Genomic DNA, 18,542 nt, shown 5'->3' with positions numbered 1-18,542 from the left:
TCTTGGCTCTTTTTCACTAAATCTTCCAAAAGAAATTGAAGAAAAATTTGACATGTTTTGTAAAAAGTGTGCTAGAAGAGCATGGAAAAAGAGAAATGAAATCAAAAAAGAAAATGAACGTTTTTGACTTTAGTCCTGTATTATTTATATGACTTTTGATTTACTTTATGTTAATCTGAATTGTCTTTTTCTTAGCATAAGTCTTTTTTGTGAACTTTACTGTACACTGTATTGTTTTTGACGCACCTTCTATTGAGAAGTGAGCCACTGATTATAAAGTGTAGTTCCTAATAAATTATTATTATCAAAAATGTAGCACTGACAACTATATGCATTTTCTTGCCATTTTAAGACTAGAGAAATTCAACTTTCTAGAGTCATCGTCAGGTATCCAGCACACTCTTATCAGCTGCTGTTGCCGCACGTGTAGCCACCGAAACTGAATGGCAAAAATCGATGAAGCGCTGGTTACGCTTCACTTAACACAGCCAACTGTTGAAAGTAAATCCCATTGAATTCACGATACTACCAAATTACCTAATTAAAGTATCGTTTTGATTTTCAAGAAAATATTCACAACAATAATATACTCCTTATTAACACAAACAATGATATTAAAATGTAGCAACAGTTAATCATTTTGTTTGACAATCTAAAGGCCCATATTAAAAATATATTGATGTTTTAATTACTGTAAAGTTAGTTTTGTTGTTAGCCTGCCTATGCCTTTTACTTTATATTAACAAACGAAAGCGGTAAGAACGTAAGTGAAATCATTTATTGACTTCCAATTAATACAAAATTGACATCAAATGTATATATACCTCCTTTATATTACTTAATTACACAGCAAACCCTGGAAAAAAAAAGATTTTGTACTTAACTTATTAAAGTACTATATATTGGCATTTATAGAGGGCGATGTTGATATAATTGACATCTACAAAGGCAGGGAACTAATAAATTGTTCATTACTTTTCGACAACTGTTACTGCGAAAATTGCATTGCTGTGTCATCTTTTTTATTAGTTTTTCAAATTAGTGTCACTCGCGTATTTCCGTGTGGTGCATCAAAAATACAGTAAAGAAAAAAAAACCAAAACAAATGAAGCAAATCTTAAACTAGAAACACAATTCTAAATCCATTAAAGAGACATTTTACATGTTATGTTGTGTTTTATACCCTAAAACGATTAAGAAACTAAAATTCTAACTACAAGGGGTAACTATAATAATTTGTATTATTAATTTATTAGTATTATTTATTTCATTTAAACAACTATTTTCTTAATTGTATTAGATACTGTTTATCCATTTAGGATATTTCATAAATACAATCGTTAAGCCTACACTGCAATGTACTGAAACTGTAATAAATAAGAGGAGGAAGGCAGTGGCGGCGCCAGCGGGGACGCCAGCTTTTGGGGGGGGGGTGGGGCGGGGGCCTGGTACTAACATCATCGTCCATCCTCCACCACTTCACTGCCATGCCTGCAATGTTGTTTATATAATATATTGCGCCATATGCAAAAAGGTATCCACGTAGGTGAAACGCGGGTTGTAAACTCCGTTTAAGAAGCAATAATCACAAGAAATCTGTCAGGGATAAACTAAAGGGTTTTCCCTGTAAGTGAACACTTTAATTCTACAGACCATTCCAGATTTAGGGCTGCACAAGGGAGGGGGACGCTCCCAGTTGTCCCTCCAAAAATCATGCCTAAGTATTTAAAAACCACTTGGCATGGAACTATAAATTGTTTATTACTTTTCGACAACTGTCACTGCAAAAATTGCTTTGCTGTGTCATCTTTTTTTATTAGTTTTTCAAATTAGTGTCACTCGCGTATTTCCGAGTGGTTGTATGTTCAGTTCACACTGAAGAAGGTTGCAGGGACGAAAAAAAATATATTATTATGTTCCTGAAATACGTCAACCCTTGTTTTCTGTCACTTGTGATCAGTCTCACTATATATATTAAAAGATGTGTATAAGAGACAGCCCTAGCTGAGTCTATTAGGAGTCGCAACGAGGCCTCGCCAACCTCGAAACCAACAGGAACAGGAGAGGGCGACTGACGAAGGGGGGCCCCCCGGTTTTAATTCTGAAAGACGAATCATACCCACCTGCATGTTAAATCACATTCGATAACAATTGATGTTATTGATATTGATACTTATCATGATAAATTAATAAAATAATACTGTTCTGGCTACACTTGATGTTTCGTCATTATATACTAATATCCCTCATGAAGAAGGTGTTAATGCGTGCATTTCAAATTACAAGCAAATTCGGGGCAAAACCCCATCTAAATCACATCTACGTGAACTTATGTGAACTCTTTCAGTAATAAAACCAACGACACAGAATTAAAATGAATGGAATGCTTCATTCCTCAAACAGAATGCGGCTTAAAAACTGTTTTGGTTTCACATACTTAACAATGAATTAGAAAATGACGTTATCTTGTACCACCCGATGGTTACTAGGTGATATTGTAACCATAGTGATTAAAATCGTGCCTTTGTTTTTCTCTTTGTTTTGTGAATTAATTTCTTTTTACCCTTTTGATGTTTCCTTTTGTCTGTTTGAATTATTTTATTTTTTATGTAAATTTTTCCTGGTTTTTTTTTAAAATGCAGTTTTTATTCTTAAATGATCGTTAAATAAAAGCCGCCACTCCATAATCACCATCATTATCATCGTAATTGTCAACATCATCACTGGCTATCATTCTTGTATCTTAAACTAGTTCTCCGTGCTAAAGTGACGTATCTAGGAGTATTGACGTGGGTGGGAAGCTGACGAGGGATCTGATGGGGTCGTGAAGAAAGCCTAAATTTGGGCTCCATAATTGTGAGGAATTGGAGTGAGGCGAGGCCCCTTATATCTACAGACTGGCTAGCAACACTGTTCACAAACGAACGCCAAAGCACAATAATAATCATTCATTCATTCATTAATCAATTTATTTATTTTATTTAAAAACTTGCATTTTGCAAAAATAAAACATAATTACACGTGATTTGCAAATAAAGAAATAGAAAAAGAAATAGAGGAATAATGTCCATTACAAAACCATTATGAAGCACAATTGAGAGATGCCTATTTTATTCTAATTTAATTTACGGAACATGAGAATGTGACCATTCCAGGCCGTAGCCAGGATAGTCAAAATGAAGTTTTTTTTTGTGATTTCATAGTGAAATTTGTGACTTGAACAGGAACTACAGTAAAATGTATTCAGTTGAGCTGTAGTTTTGAAAAAGTGTTGTTATATAGTGTGAAAAAACTGCATCCTACTGGAATGATTTGGGCAGTGCTATTTTAAATATACAGGAACCATGAGAAGTAGCACTGTCCACCTTCTTTATCCCGCTGAATGTACAGTCGGTCAAGGTATAATTCTTAAAAAGAAACGACATTCTAAAATAATAAAAATATATATAAAAATATATATAAAATATATAAATTTCGGCATTTAAGTATCAAGATTAGGTTATATAAATTTTCAAGCTTACAAAATATACAATAATTTACAAATATTAAATGAGAAAGTGTTTACTAATTTGTATAATTCCATTATATTATTATATTATAAACAAAATATATTGTATAATTTATAAAGCAAATTTAATGTCCCAAAAATTTGATTCTATGGTTAAAGAATAACTTCATGTATTTTCTTAATACCATATTATTGCCCTAGGATACGTGCACTGTGGCATTTACTTTATTGAGTGTCATAATCAGTGGCGTAACGGCTATGAGCTCTCACTGGCTAAAGCCAGGGGCCCCGGAGCTTCAAGGGCCCCCAGCAAATTCCAATATATTTTTTTTAACAAATGAATAACCAAAGCCCTTTTTCAAGCCAAAGTCTGTGGAGATACAGATATGTTTATTAGTGATTATTAGTTTAAATTAAGTATGCTTTATGTGTCAAATCACGATATATAAACTTAGAATTTGAATGTGTAAACAGGCATTAAAATATGTCATAGAACGCTAACTAAGAACGCTCTTCACTTCCCCCCGCCCCTAGCTTGTGGGCTCCTAAAGGGCCCCTACCCAGCAGCCTCCGATCCCTTTGTTACGCCGCTAGTCATAATGGCAGTGGTTGAGGTTTTGCTCTTCCTAAAGGGAGCGGGGGAACAGCTAGCCCCTGGCCTAACCACTGTGTAACCGTCTTTTGAAATTGTTGGTACCAATGTGTATCTACAAATGTTCTTCTTGCATTATAATTAAGTTCCCTAGTAGTATTTCTGGAGTGCTTCAGCAACAGCTGCCTTTCCAAGTTCTTCCAATGCATCACACATCTTTCCAAGGTGGTTAACTCCAGCTTTTTGCCTTTCTCGCCACTTGACTAGCATTTCCAGACTTGCATCCACAGTTGGTGGTGAAAAGTCCAGTTCAATTCTTTCTATTTCAGGTTCCATCAGACCAATGATGCTTCCAAAGGATTTCCAGTTCTTGCCAAGCTCCTTGGCAATAAATTGCATATCAATGTCTGCCAAGAATCCTGAAGGAAAAGCAAAGACATCAATATTAAAACACTAACATTGTAGACTTCAGTCTTGCCATGACAGACATTGGTAAAATGTATACATCATTTTATCGGGCGTACATCGAAACAGTGCCACCAACGTCTACAGCAAAAAGATGACAGAAGCACTTAAAAGTGATATTGTGGATGTATCATAATATCAATCTTTTGTTCCAATATGAACATTCTAAAAATTACATTAAAAAATATATTTTTAAATAATAATGGTCAAGTTGAGTGACTGAGTGGTAAATCAGGGGCTTTGCTAATTAAAGCCTTAACATTGGTGCTGGATGAGTCACTCCTTGCCCAGGTTTCGGTTGGTAGAACCAAGTTGTTGTTTGTCGTGTCAAGAAAACAAATGGAACATGCGGATACAGTTAATTTACACAATAGTAATGATCTGGTATTTGGTAAATATTTCTCTATTACTTTCACAATATCATATTGTTCATGCCACAATCTCTGCTTAGCCCAAGGCACCTTTACTACTAATTTGTTGATTAAAGTTGTTTCAAGTTCTTTATGTATGTTGGTAGTATGCAGCGATCTTGTTATAATTTTCAATCTATGCTGCCTTCAATGTTGTGAGTTGATTTATGTTTCTCTCTGTTTCTCCATCGGAAAAGCATCTCTAATGCGGCTTTCACAATCTGTTTCTGAAATTTTGTATCTACAGTACAAACTGGTAGGATGTTGAGGCATTGAATGTACTAGTTTTGTGTGCTAAAGTAGGCAGCAAATGACTAGGGATATTCCCCAGGGAGCAGAGAATGTTGCCCTTTGTGCTGGTTTGCCATTTTGTATAAAAACGCTTGTGCCTTTGATCATTCAATTTGAAATTGGTGCCTTATAAATATTTGGGTATTACCATTATTATTATAATTACCTGGCCAGAAAATGTTTTTTTCAATTTAATTTTCAATTAAAAGCTAATAATATATTAAGCCATTAAAATGGTTGTTTTTTGTCATTTTCCGCACTCTGATATGATTTAACAATATGCATTTTTGTGAAACTAAACAAACTACACAATAAAGAATAATATTAAAATGATGTTTTTAAGATTAAATTAATCAAATGAATATTTTATCATGAATAATGCATTACTAACCATCGTATTCTCTCGTATCTTCACCTGCAATTGCATTGGCTTCTTTAACCTCTGACAATTGAGAGCCAAAGATTTTGTTGGCAAGCTCTGTGAGTCCTTGTTCCTTCAAAGCTCTGCACATAATCTCAACTTGATTTTTCTCGTAGTTTTGTTGTTTCCTCCATTCTGTCAGCATATCCATTATGCTCTCTGGCAATCGTCTCTTATCACTCCATATTTGTTGGATCCTGTTCCAACTGAGACCCAGTCTGACGCCCAGTTGTTTCCACTCCATTCCCATGCCCTCTGCGATACGAAGCAGGTGCTTGTCTTCAAGATAACCAAGACGTTCATCTGAAGTGAAAATTAAAGTTAGTCTAGCACAATAAAATAATTGGAATAATAACATTACTGTAACCAAAATAATATAATATATTAAATTAATAATTATAATAATACCTAATAGTCATATAGCTGTCTTAAAAAAAATAATTTATGAGACACAAAATAGTAATAACCTCTGAAACACTAACCTGGTGGCGCTGTTTCAGAATCGCTGGAACCTGCTGCTGGCATTGAAGAATCTACAAATGAATTAAAAACAATTTAATACAGAATCAAATGACTAAAATTGACTGCTGTCTATCACATTACATTGACCAGGACAAAATCAGCTCACATAAAGTTGTAATGGTGAATTTATACTAAATCAGAAGTGGGCATAGGCCATCTGCAGCCCAACAACAGTTTTATTGCCACCTCGAAAAAAAAATAAAAAAATTTGAAAAAGCAGTATGCAGCAAACCATCTTCAGTTGGAAAAATTTTTGTTGGTATCAAGCACGTTATAATTTCTGGGATAATTTTTGAATTTTGCCTCTCTGTTTGCTTTACAATAGCTTTTGATATGAAATAAATCAAATAAAATCAAAACTAAACATAAAGGGTTGTAAAAGCAGTGCATGAATGTTGTCAATCAAAAATTTAGTTTGGCCCTCTGACCATTTCTATCCCTTTATTACTGGATAAAGCTTTCAATATTAAACATTGATTTCCAAGGAGCAATTTCTAAATTTAAAAAAAAATCTATTGTAAAATAAAAAAAAAAACATAATACTAGTATAGCAGTCAGGGAAATCAAACAAAATAGACAAGTTAAAATTGAATAACATATATATATATATACAGATTTGATATAGAGTAATTAAATTCTGAGATTAATACCAAGTGGAATTGGCCAATGAAATGTTGCCTGTATTTATACCTAATTAACATTTTCATGAGGTACAGTAAACTGCTATCTGGTATTGCTAGTTTTCCTTTAGTTTATGTTATTTACCTGTCACTAGTTGCTTATTCTTGAACATCCTCTGTAGTTTGGCAGTGGTTACTAATTTCTTAGAGCATCGGATATAGACATTTTCAAGGCACTCTTCCAAATCGTGGAAGTGCATTTCTCGCAAACCTGTCCAGCACAGCACACGGAACTTATAACGTGTGTGCTTCATTCCAGATGTCAGCACTTCCATCTCTTTCTTCAGAAACTCTAACACCTTGAATGAGGATTTTTTAAATAATTTGAAAATTACATTGAAAATATTACAAAATATATTAAGAAAAAATATATTTATTGAAAGGAAAAAATCATAAAAAACACTGGTTTCACAATTTGTTTTGTTAGATTTTATGATTTAATTGACTTGATATGCTCAATGATAAAATACAACAATTTAACAGGCAATAAAAAGGAGTAGATCCAGAATTTTTTGAACAGGGGAAAGGGGGAGTGGAAAGATTTTGTTTTCTAGTGTGTCTTATTTCAATACTTAACATTGTATGTACTAACATTTTAAAATCTAGAGGCAAAATTGGGGAGGGGAACACTTTCAATGCATAGAAACTGTATCAAATATGCACTATATAAATACACATCTATTACCATTGCCTGGAAAACTCTACTAATGCCTACGATTCTCCAAGTAATATCACTAATAAAGAACATCACCACTGATTTGTGTAATTTTACAGTTGTTATTTCAATTGCAAGATATCATTTATCAAACTAGATTACCTGCATACAGATTCTAGGACTGGGTTCACCTGTTGATGTCTTGGTATTGTCCTCGTGAATGATAGGCGTTCGTGATATTTCCAGCTGAAATACAAACATTAAAATCAACCAACAATTCAATAGTGTATGCCCCGAATCTAGGTAGGCGTAATGCGAAATGCAAAGTAACAAGCAGTGAAGGGGGTTTGAGATTTTTGTCTAGAAACTTCTACAAAATTGCTATTTTAGAGTACCATGCTCCACCTTTTTTCTCTTTTTCTTGTTACAATTGTATTTAATATTTTCTTTTTGTGGGGGGCTGGGGGGGGGGTGGGGGGGGGGGGGGGGGGGGGGGGGGTGGTTGTGAGTGGCTTAGTGACGGCCACCAGGATCTGCTGCTGTAAAATACACTCCTTAACACTCTAACAAACAAAAATTTTGCAACATCTAAATAACTCATAGAAAAACACTACTTAATTTCATTACCAATCACTCAAATAATTAGTAACTAAATGACATCACTGAACGTCTTACCTTCAATGAGGGCTTGTTATTAATGACTACTGGTCCTAAGCTGAGAGTGTGTTCAAGTCCTAGGCTGATGTCTGCATAGTTGCTAAATAATTCCAGCATGGCTGTGTAGCCCATGTCTTGTACCATTCCAATCAAGCTCACAACTAGAGGATGGAAGACACTATCAGGGATGAAATCCTCGGAGGCCACGTAGATAGATACCATCTGAGCTGTGTCCGGTTCAATAGACACATTGTCCTTGCTACGTTTCAATCGACAGGGTACGAAAAACGAGCGATATTTGCTTGCCTGATGCTTGAGGAAACAAAGAAATGAATTCCATTTAAAGGTAGAAAAATAAGTATGAAGACATTTTACCAGCTTTTTAGATCAAATGTGAGGTCTCACTACAAAACGAGTATCATTGTTAGAAAATCAAAAAATGAGTTTATATTATATTTTGGTAGACCACATTATAAGCTTTAATTTGGTCTTTGAATGGCTTCCCTAGGATAAATAGATAGATCCGGAGATAACAAATAAAATATAAATATAAAATAATTTAAAATGGTCTTTTTTTAAAAAAATAATTTCCTGCATTTCTTTTTACAATTAAAAGTTGAAATCTAGTCATCACTATGCACTTACACTAATATTTATTTTTTTGTAAATAAAGTCCTATTAGGATTAATTGCTCTGTGCAGGTCAATTAAATATTAACTACCTGGATCGCCAGTAATTCTGTAAACTCTCAAAGTATTTGCGAAAAAATGGGTAAAAAAAGCAATACCTTGATCTGCTCGCAGAGCAGTCCAAACTGCTTCATCAACTCCAAGTAGACCTCAATGCTAGATTCATCTTTGCTAATCTCATCTCTCCAAAGATGTCTGACTAACTCTTCCTCCAGTATACCTTCATTATCAAGTTTATTCCACAGCTTGATCATTGAAGCCCACTGAAAATAATGATAATTTTAAACCTCTTATCACTCTGTGGTGTCTGGCAGGGAATGACATCTGGCAGGGAATTTCTACTTAACTCACCTTATCAATGTCATCAGGATCCACCACTGTTATGATTTTCCTGAAGATGTCAATCAGCTTCCGTGGGTTTGTTATCACTGTGTCCTTCAGTAGTTTGTTGTTCTCAAAGTACAAAATGATTCCAAGATCATGTAGGTAGTTGAGGGTGTGGATCAGATTCTTCACGGAAATTCCACAGCTAGTGGCGACTTCACAGACCTTAACATTTAAATTCAAAAAGTGTAATATTAATAAAAATAAAATGTGGAAGTGCAAACAAAACACTATTGTCAACCATTAAAAAACTAAGTTTGGGGAAATTGCATTTTTCTTGGATGGATACTAAATGGAGTGTCTTTTATAGGGGGGACATGGAAGAAGTTGAGGTTAAGTATTAAAGAATTCTTTCTAATGTTTATAAACATTTTAGGCAATGATTATATACCTTAGAATAACTCATTCGCACTTCTGTCCTACCATTCTCCTGCAAAATATGCTGGAATTCAAGCCATTTCAGTGGGATGGTTTTGGGCATTGCTTTCAGAAATTCACCAACATCTTGTTTAAGTGTTGTCAGCATTTTGCTTTGCGTTGGAAACTTGTTGTCGATGGCATACATTTTCCTCACCACGTGACATTCATACGGAGTGCCTTTGATTTCTTCAAATATTACTGCAAACTGTTCTTCAATCTGAATAATTATATACAAGCATTACACATTGTTCAAATTGTTAATAATTAATTAATTATGTCATTAAGTTCAGATTACATTTTACCTTCTTGTTCTTGTCTTTATCGGTCCCAGGTAGGCTCTCACAGTGGGTACCAACTACTGCAATTTGAGGTTGCTTGGCTTGTAGCTGCTGCTGTTGGGACTCAACTGGGACAGCGTACGTAAATATCAACCTCATCCAGTATTTGATGATCTGTATATTTGTCATATCGTATGTCATCACATTTTTGTCCTGAACAGAAAAGAAAATGACATGATATTTATCAAGCATGATGACATACAGAATTCAACATGTCATAAAATTTACATGAAATCTGTTTTGTAAATATTTCATTAGTAAAATGATAAGAATTGGTAGACTTACCCCCTTATAGATTCTTTTCTTCCCTTTGTCGTACATACTTTCCAGCAAATTGAACAAAATCACATACACTGCTTCGCTTGTTAAGAATATCTAAAATATAATGTGAAAATTGGTAAAAAGTTAACACATAACACATTTATTGATGATCTAGATTATCTTTTAATTATTAAATTTAACGATTCAGTTTACCAATTTTATCATTGAGGCCTATAAGGCAACCCGCGTATAAAACAACCACAAGTTTGAGTAGCTGTATCAACGATTTTCTGTATTTTGGGCGGATAAGACGACCCCCTGTTTCAATGTTGGAATCCATAATTTTTTATCTGCCCTTTATGGTCTTTATTCTGCATCTGCTGACTACAAACGGAGACAAAATTTAGGCTAATTTTCAAAATAATACAATTTTATGGGCTTTTAAATGTTAATCAAATTACGTTCATTCATGCTAACATTTATTAGGTTCACTGCAGTAGTGAATTGGCATGTTGTGGATGATCCTCACATACAGTAAGACAAACATGATTTCAAAAATCTATTACTTTGTATGTCGTGCATATAAGACGACCCTCTGTTTTTCGATGTTAATTTGCTTTTTGAAGCCTTGTCTTACACGTGAGAATGTACGGTGAAATATCTAGAACTACTTTTCTATATTCATGATGATCTAAATTTATCTTTCAATGACATTTTGTACCTTTTTAGAAATCACATGTTCATATGCCACTTTGTCGAAGTTGGAATGCAGCAGTGTTGTAGGAGGGTTTCCAAGACTCCCGGAACTAGTGGGAGTCTCCCGGAAATCAGAACGGCCTCCCACACTCCGGCAAGAACCCAGGAATCTCCTGGAAATTAACTCATTTCCACAAACTCATAATTGTGCATGTTTTCATTGCTTTGTTATCAATATTATCATTGAAGTCAGTGTCAATGTGTATCACTATGTCCAGCAAAATATAAGTAAATGTGTTAAGAAAGCTCATTAACCAGATCAGTGGCAGAAAATTATATTCAAATTTAAGTCTGAGAGGGCCATTTCCAGCAATCTAGAGGTGCCATAATCATAAATCTGTGAAAGTCAGTCCCTGAACTCATGTGTCATTACATAACATTGATAATAAATATTCTTAAAGTACTTACTCGATGTGTGATGTAGTACAGCTGCTGGCCAGCAAAGTCCCAGATGTAAGTCATATCTTTGTTATCAATGGCCTGTGAGGTCTTTCCAGTAATTCTATCAACAAGTCTTTCCTGAATTTCAGATGGAAGTGCTTGGCTTGATACTGATTAAATAAATTCAAATATTAGCAAAGGGTGGTAACAATATAATTAGGATAATAATTTGGAAGTAATGATCACAGTATTGAAAATAATAGTCAGACAATAAGTTTATCCATGTTGATCGTAGGGGTCATTCACAATTATCAAAATTTCAACAAGTGAACATACAGTAAGGAGAAGGGGTGGTATTAAATTATGTACACTTTTATATATGCACAAAACTGTTGTTCGAAATTACCTGCAATACTAAAAATAATTGATTTTATGACCAATTATAATGCAACCAGGTTCATAAAAATATTTGTATGCATTCAAGCATATTACTTCAGTTTGCTACACAAAATGAATACAATGGTTTCGCAAGAATCAACATTTTTCTGTACACTGTCAGGGGAAGGGAGAGTGTACCGAAAAAGAGCACTGTTAACATATGAAAAAAATATAAATATTATTTTTTTTAAATATTGATTAAATGATAACAACCTTCTTTGAGTTCTGTTTTTATTGGTCCTGACATCACATCATACTGTGTATAAAAATATAAATAAAACAATTAATAACACATTGTTGAATACAAAAATATAAAGGATTGACATTTCAGCTCCATCATGGACACATTCTCAAGATCAAGTGAACTAAACACATAAAACAATCCAAGTATAGGTAACAGGGAGGTTACAAACATTTACCTGATTAACTACTGCATTTACATAAAACTAGAGCAAGTTAGCTTCATCATGAAATGATTAAATGATGATAAAATAATTTACTATTACGTTCAATAGACAATTAGTATATTTAATCAATAAATTTTACTTCATTACCAAAGTGTGCTCCGTGAGACATATCCAAACAGGTATTTGAATAGAATTGTGGAAAATGAGTCTGGTTTCTGTTTACTCAGTGTTTTTGACACTTTTTCATACCCTAAATGTTTTGATATTGTTCTATTTTTTAAGGATGTCCTATCATAATTTTGTGTGACACTGTTACAAGAGTTCATATAGAATAAATTTGACTTTTATTGATGATTTGCCTAACTTCCTTTTTAATTGAACCAAGATAGTGATTGTAGCGCTAGTGTCCTGCATAATAAGTCATGGTTCTTTAATTATTCTGTCCAGGAAGTTTTATTACAAATGAATGCTGCAAATGAACAACTGGATGAAAACATTTTTATACTGATAGTTATTGTTGGACAACAGCAGCTACAACTTTCTGTACTCAAAAATAAATTGTGAAAATACACAATAATGGAAAATACACGCTAAAAGTTGTCAAACAGCGTCAACCAGATTGATTTATTTGTGACCTAATTACATTTTTTTAATTAGCGTTGTTGTCAATTTGCTTATATCTGAATTTAGAGTCTCTATTTGATGTCCAGTAGTGAGTTAATAACTGATATCTTGCTAAATTTGAATGGTTCAAATTCAAATTTAGCACAAGATTCAACTTGTTCACCAACTTGCTCAAAGTTCTATGTGAATGGCACTACTGTTCAAGTTCAAAAGTAAATTCATTCATAGTGGTCAACATACAGATACATAAATTATACATACTGTAAGTAAACACAACTAAAATAAAATAAATAATAGTGACCATCAATGGGATCAAGATTAGAAGTGAAACTTGTCTCACCATGACCCTAATGTTAAAAAAAAAAATAAATACATAAAAAACAAGACAAAAACAAATAAATATAAATAAATAAATTAACTGTGTTAATATTAATCATCATTGAAGGGATTATTATTATTATTATTATTATTATTATTATTATTATTATTATTATTATTATTATTATTATTATTATTATTATTATTTTATTTAGCCATCATTTGAAAATTATATCTGGCCATCTCATAGGTGCAATGTCTATTCAATGTTGTGTCACCCTATTTACATACCATACTTTACCTATTTAAGTTAAGATTTAAGCTACTTAAATTGATTTATGCTACTGAGTAAGATATAAAATATGATACAGGTCATGTTATGATATTCATTTAGGCACGTTTGCCAAGGATTGACAATAGCTAAAGTAATCACTTTCATATTTAATATGTAATAATCATTTACATAAAACTAATACATATAAACCAAGTATCATTATGAGGATTAAGGAGTGGAGTTGTATACCGTAAATTTAAAAATAGTACCACCACTCTTCCAATTTTTAACAGGATAATTTCAACATAATTTTGATAAGTTTACAGTATAGTATATTTGGATGTACCTTTGGTTTTTTTGTTTTCAGTTTTTCTATTCTTCTGTTGTTAGTTTGTATTTTCGTAAGCAGTTCTTGTTTAGGTGATCTCCTTATTCCTAGGCCCTGCTTAGAATTGTTTAAACTTTGTTTCAGCTTCAATGCCCCCTCGCTTTTAACTCACTCCTTTTAAAAATCAGAAATTTTACAAGCATCTCATCCTTTAAATCTAACCTCAAAAGGTATCTCTCTCTTTCTATGGTTTAGTTATTTTTTCCCTCTGCCTCTCTCCCCCCCCCCCACACCCTCTCTTTTTTTCTTCAGTCTGGCCTTAAACTTGTATTTTTTTTCACTTTGTTTATTTTTAACTTTGTTATTTTTTGCTTTTCTTTATTTTACCATTATTATTCTTCTTTTAATTTTTTTTTTTTTTTAGTCAATTTGAGTTTATTTTAAATTTTATTCATATAATATGTATATATATTGTAATAATTTCTTTTTCTTTGTTACTTGGTTTTTATTATTATTTATCATTTTAATTTCTTTGTTAATCATTTATATTTCCTTTGTTAATCATTTATATTTCCTTTGTTACTTGTGTTATGTATTGAGCGTCCCTAATGTTCAGCTCCGACTGGATGGACCACCCTCGTAAAATATTGTTGAAATAAAAAAAAGAAAATAAATTAGTTGCACATTTTATAGTTAAGTTTGTTTCATAATGTGTGAAAAACACATACAGACTCATGTTGTCTTACCTCTAGTGTGATAGATGATTTTCCTTTTCTCCTTTTTTTGCTGAATGAAGAGAACACACGCCTAATTAATTTCTGGGTTCTCGTTTTTTTAGGCATGTGTGCTGGTGCTGGTAGAGGTGCTGGTTCAGGTGCTGGTTCTGGTGCTGGTAGAGGTGCTGGTTGAGGTGCCGATTCTGGTGCTGGTTGAAGTGCCGGTTCTGCTGCTGGTAGAGGTGAAGGTTCTGGTTGAGGTGCTGGTTCTAGTGCTGGTTGAGGTGTCGATTCAACTCCCTCTGTTTGATTACCTTTCAGTTTTAATTTCTCAGCAACTCTACCTTCTAATTCATTATCATATATCAGCTTAATCCGTTCACACTCAATAAAGATTTAAAATAACAGTGAAATTCATCAAAGCTCAAGTCATAACACATAACAAAAGGATTTAAAGTTATATTGTTTCTTGTCTTACCGTCCATGTCCTCAGTTTCTTTCCACTTACAACCAACATCAGTAGTTTGGAAAGCAGTAGTCAAAACAATTCCATCGGTTGATGGTTCTGCTTCATTAAATCTGTGGAAATAACAGTCTAACACAATTTAGCATTACAAATTGTGTATGTGGGTCGAGTCGAATGGTCGAGCGGTAAGGCAGGGGCGCCGCTAGCTACAGCTTTAACATCGGCGCTGGTTCCAGCCGCTACTCGTTTATGACTCGTTTGGTAGAAGAGAAGCTTCTCGGATAAGGACTTAAAATGGAGGTCCAGTGTATACATCTGGCTCGTGTGCACTTTAAAGAACCCATTGCATCTTTTGGAGGAGTAGGGGGTTACCCTGATGTTATGGTTTATTTCAGCCCCTGTTGTGGAATGATGTGAACATGTATCTACCAAGAAGCGCCTCTTCACGGCTGCTAGGTAGTCACGGACCACGCCCATTTGCAATTCAGCACAATGACGCTGCAAGTTATGGGTTATTCTCCTACCTTTACCGTTACCTTTATGTTAAAGTGGATATTGTAGTATAAGTGCAATGGTGGATTTTGAGGAGGGAATCGCAAGTATCTTCGTATGAATTATAGATTTCATATATATTTGCAATTTATTGATTTATTGATGATTGGGCTGTGGATTACATGGAGGAGTAGCGGTATGACTAATGAACATTTGTACATTTTGAAACAATAATTGTTTTCATCCAGGTCCAGAGAATAACCCACTTCTGTGGCCATCATAATGTATTGTAATATATATAAAAAGAACATAAAATACAATTAACATTTAAGAGTATTAAAAAAGAAGAGTAATATGGCAACATTTATACCAAAATACATTGACAGATACTTCAGAAACTTACGGTTTTTCAAGCAGAGTGTTTACTAAACACGTTTTTCCAACGCCCTCCTTTCCAGTCACCATTAATCGTGCGTGGTTTACTGTGATTTTTCCATCTTCCAACTCCTCATTAAAAACCTTCAGAGCTGCTTTTCCTCTAGCCATAATTACTTCTGGGACTGCAATCCCTAATTTACATAGGCAAGAAGATAATGTTGCTCATCAATTATCAACAAAGTATAGAGAAATTTTCAAATATGTTGGTTAAGTACAAATAAAATTCTTTAAAAAAAATAAAAAATAATAAAGAAAACACAATCACATGGAAAATGCTTCATTATTCTAAAATTTCAAATAGTTGTTTATAACTAAAATTGAAAAAAATATAATTAGATATTGTGAAATAATTTGAAAACATGACTTGCTTACTAATATTATCATAAAATAATATCATCCCCATCATCACTGTCATCATCACCATAGCCACAGCCACCATCATCATCATCATCAATATTTTTTAAAATTAATATTACAACATTTGGAAGAAAGATAATAATGGTATTAGCATAATTTTCCAGTGCAACAAAACTTTGGTGATATAAACTAACAAAGAGGTACATGGAATTGATGATGACCACAAGGAGTAAACATCTGTGATGTACAATGAACTTGACTGCAAGACATAGTTTACAGCGGATAATAGTAAATTATTATCCAATTAATATAAGCAGGAAATAAAATTACATTGAACAACCTAATCAACAATAACATGAATAACTAAATTGTAGAAACTGCTCACCTTGCAGAAGTTGCAAGACTTCTTCCTTGTGTTTTTCTCTATTTGTAGAATCATACTCCTCACATTCATTCCGTATATAGAGGTCACGTGGCGTCTGATTGGTCTGTAAAAATAACACATAAAACTTAAAACAAATCAATATCGATCATTCTACTTTAAAAAATACTTCATATAAAGTATCACGCAAAAATAATCACAAGAAGTATCATAAAAGAAATATTATATGTACATATCAGTGCAATTTTCTTTTATATCTTGCAAAGATTCAATCATAAGTATTGATTATAAGACCATTCCCTTAATATTAAATAATAATAATAATATTAAATAATAATAATATATATTTTTTAACCATGGAAAATTAAAAATTGAACAGTAAAATTTAAATACAAAATATTAATGCTGTACTTCACTAATTCCTGTCTCTTATACACATCTAGATGTGTATAAGAGACAGGGCCTAGACTAGAGCAATCCCTTTATACCAAGTAATAGAAACAAAGTTAACATTTCTAAAGTCAAGATGCTTTGTGGAGTGGTTTACATTTTACCAAATAACCTACAATTAAGCTCATCTCATTCCCACCCTCATTCACCCAGCCATGGACTCTCTTCTCTCATATTAGGCTCCACTACTGATACTGTGCTGCTGTTTATGTAATCATTATCATCATATTATCAAATAATTTCAATCTGGTCTTGTTGATATTATCCGTCAACAGAAAAGCCAGAATTATTTTATTTATTTGTATGAGACTTCGAACATCATTAACAGACCTCAGAATGTGGAAAGTTCTGGGGTCGAGGCCTCCATGAACAACCTGTATACACTACCTAGCCATCCTCCATTCTTTAATCCTACATCAGCCACTGCTCAAGCTGTAAGCAAATTTTTTATTGAATTGGTCTTATTTTTATCTTCCACATCACCAATGGAACTGCAATACCTTCATTTAATAAAATATTTAAGATTCAAGATTGCTTTATTATCATTAACCAAACATGTGATGAAATAAATTCTTTTTGCCTGCTGCATAAAATGAAAGACATGGACAGAGAGTAAAAGGCAATTCAATTATTGATAAACATTGAAAACAATTAACGGATACAATATTATTATTGGAAGAATCATCATCATAAAATTATTAAAACACTCAAAATTTATGTATTAATATAAATTATTAGTATTTTATTAATATTACTATGTTTATACTGTAGGGATATCCCCAAAATACAATTTACACAAACATATTGTATTTCTTCTTTAATAGCAACAATTTGGTGACCATACATATTCATACAAATTTGAATGACATTATTTACTCCCCTATATATCTTGTATACAGTATTTTACCTTATTCTCTATATTTACATCAGCCTCGGCATCCAAAAGAAGTCTTGCAATATTAAGGTGATCTCTGAATTTATGTTTGGCTTCTAACAGCTTGTGAAGTGGAGTCTCTTTAAACTGTAACACATTGGAAACAAAGAGAGTGAATCAATAAATGACAGCTCATATGATCATATTAATCAACATTCAAAGGAAATCCACACTTATTCTTAAATTTTAAACTAAAATAATAATACAATTAAACTGAATGAGTGGGTAGGAATACAAACAAAAGTAATTTTTTTCTACTTGATTCTCTCTCGCCCGGTTCATCACTTTTAAGGATGTAACCTCGGGAGAAGTATTTATTATTTTTTTATTAAGTAATTACTTTAATTTTTTTTACTTTTGTATCATGTTATGCAAATTGCAATATTTTTTGTATGAATATATTTCATATGAATTGAAATAAAAGTGATTTAACATCAACATTCAATGAGTATAAATCAACACAATTAAGAGAAATTGTGATACAAATA

The 18,542-nt window shown here is 33.0% G+C and overlaps 1 protein-coding gene across 1 annotated transcript; it reads right to left on the bottom strand.

The window, feature by feature from the left end:
• Positions 1-3,684: 3,684 nt before the first annotated feature.
• On the bottom strand, positions 3,685-17,478 carry LOC117112299. The gene is made up of 18 exons (XM_033255366.1): positions 17,451-17,478; positions 16,674-16,776; positions 15,897-16,062; positions 15,014-15,114; positions 14,566-14,921; positions 12,082-12,124; positions 11,458-11,600; positions 10,318-10,407; positions 9,997-10,185; positions 9,666-9,911; positions 9,242-9,439; positions 8,989-9,153; positions 8,220-8,513; positions 7,707-7,790; positions 6,975-7,188; positions 6,170-6,220; positions 5,658-5,990; positions 3,685-4,519 (listed from the first exon to the last, which is right to left on the bottom strand). The coding sequence occupies exons 3-18, from the start codon at positions 16,037-16,039 to the stop codon at positions 4,251-4,253; spliced, it is 2,919 nt and encodes a 972-aa protein (XP_033111257.1). The 5' UTR covers positions 16,040-16,062; positions 16,674-16,776; positions 17,451-17,478; the 3' UTR covers positions 3,685-4,250.
• Positions 17,479-18,542: the final 1,064 nt, after the last annotated feature.

This window comes from Anneissia japonica, unplaced genomic scaffold (genome assembly GCF_011630105.1).
Source record: "Anneissia japonica isolate Jap-2015-1 unplaced genomic scaffold, ASM1163010v1 scaffold1709_len327053_cov138, whole genome shotgun sequence".
NCBI classification, from domain to species: Eukaryota; Metazoa; Echinodermata; class Crinoidea; order Comatulida; family Comatulidae; genus Anneissia; species Anneissia japonica.
This window is presented reverse-complemented; position numbering and strand designations above follow the sequence as displayed.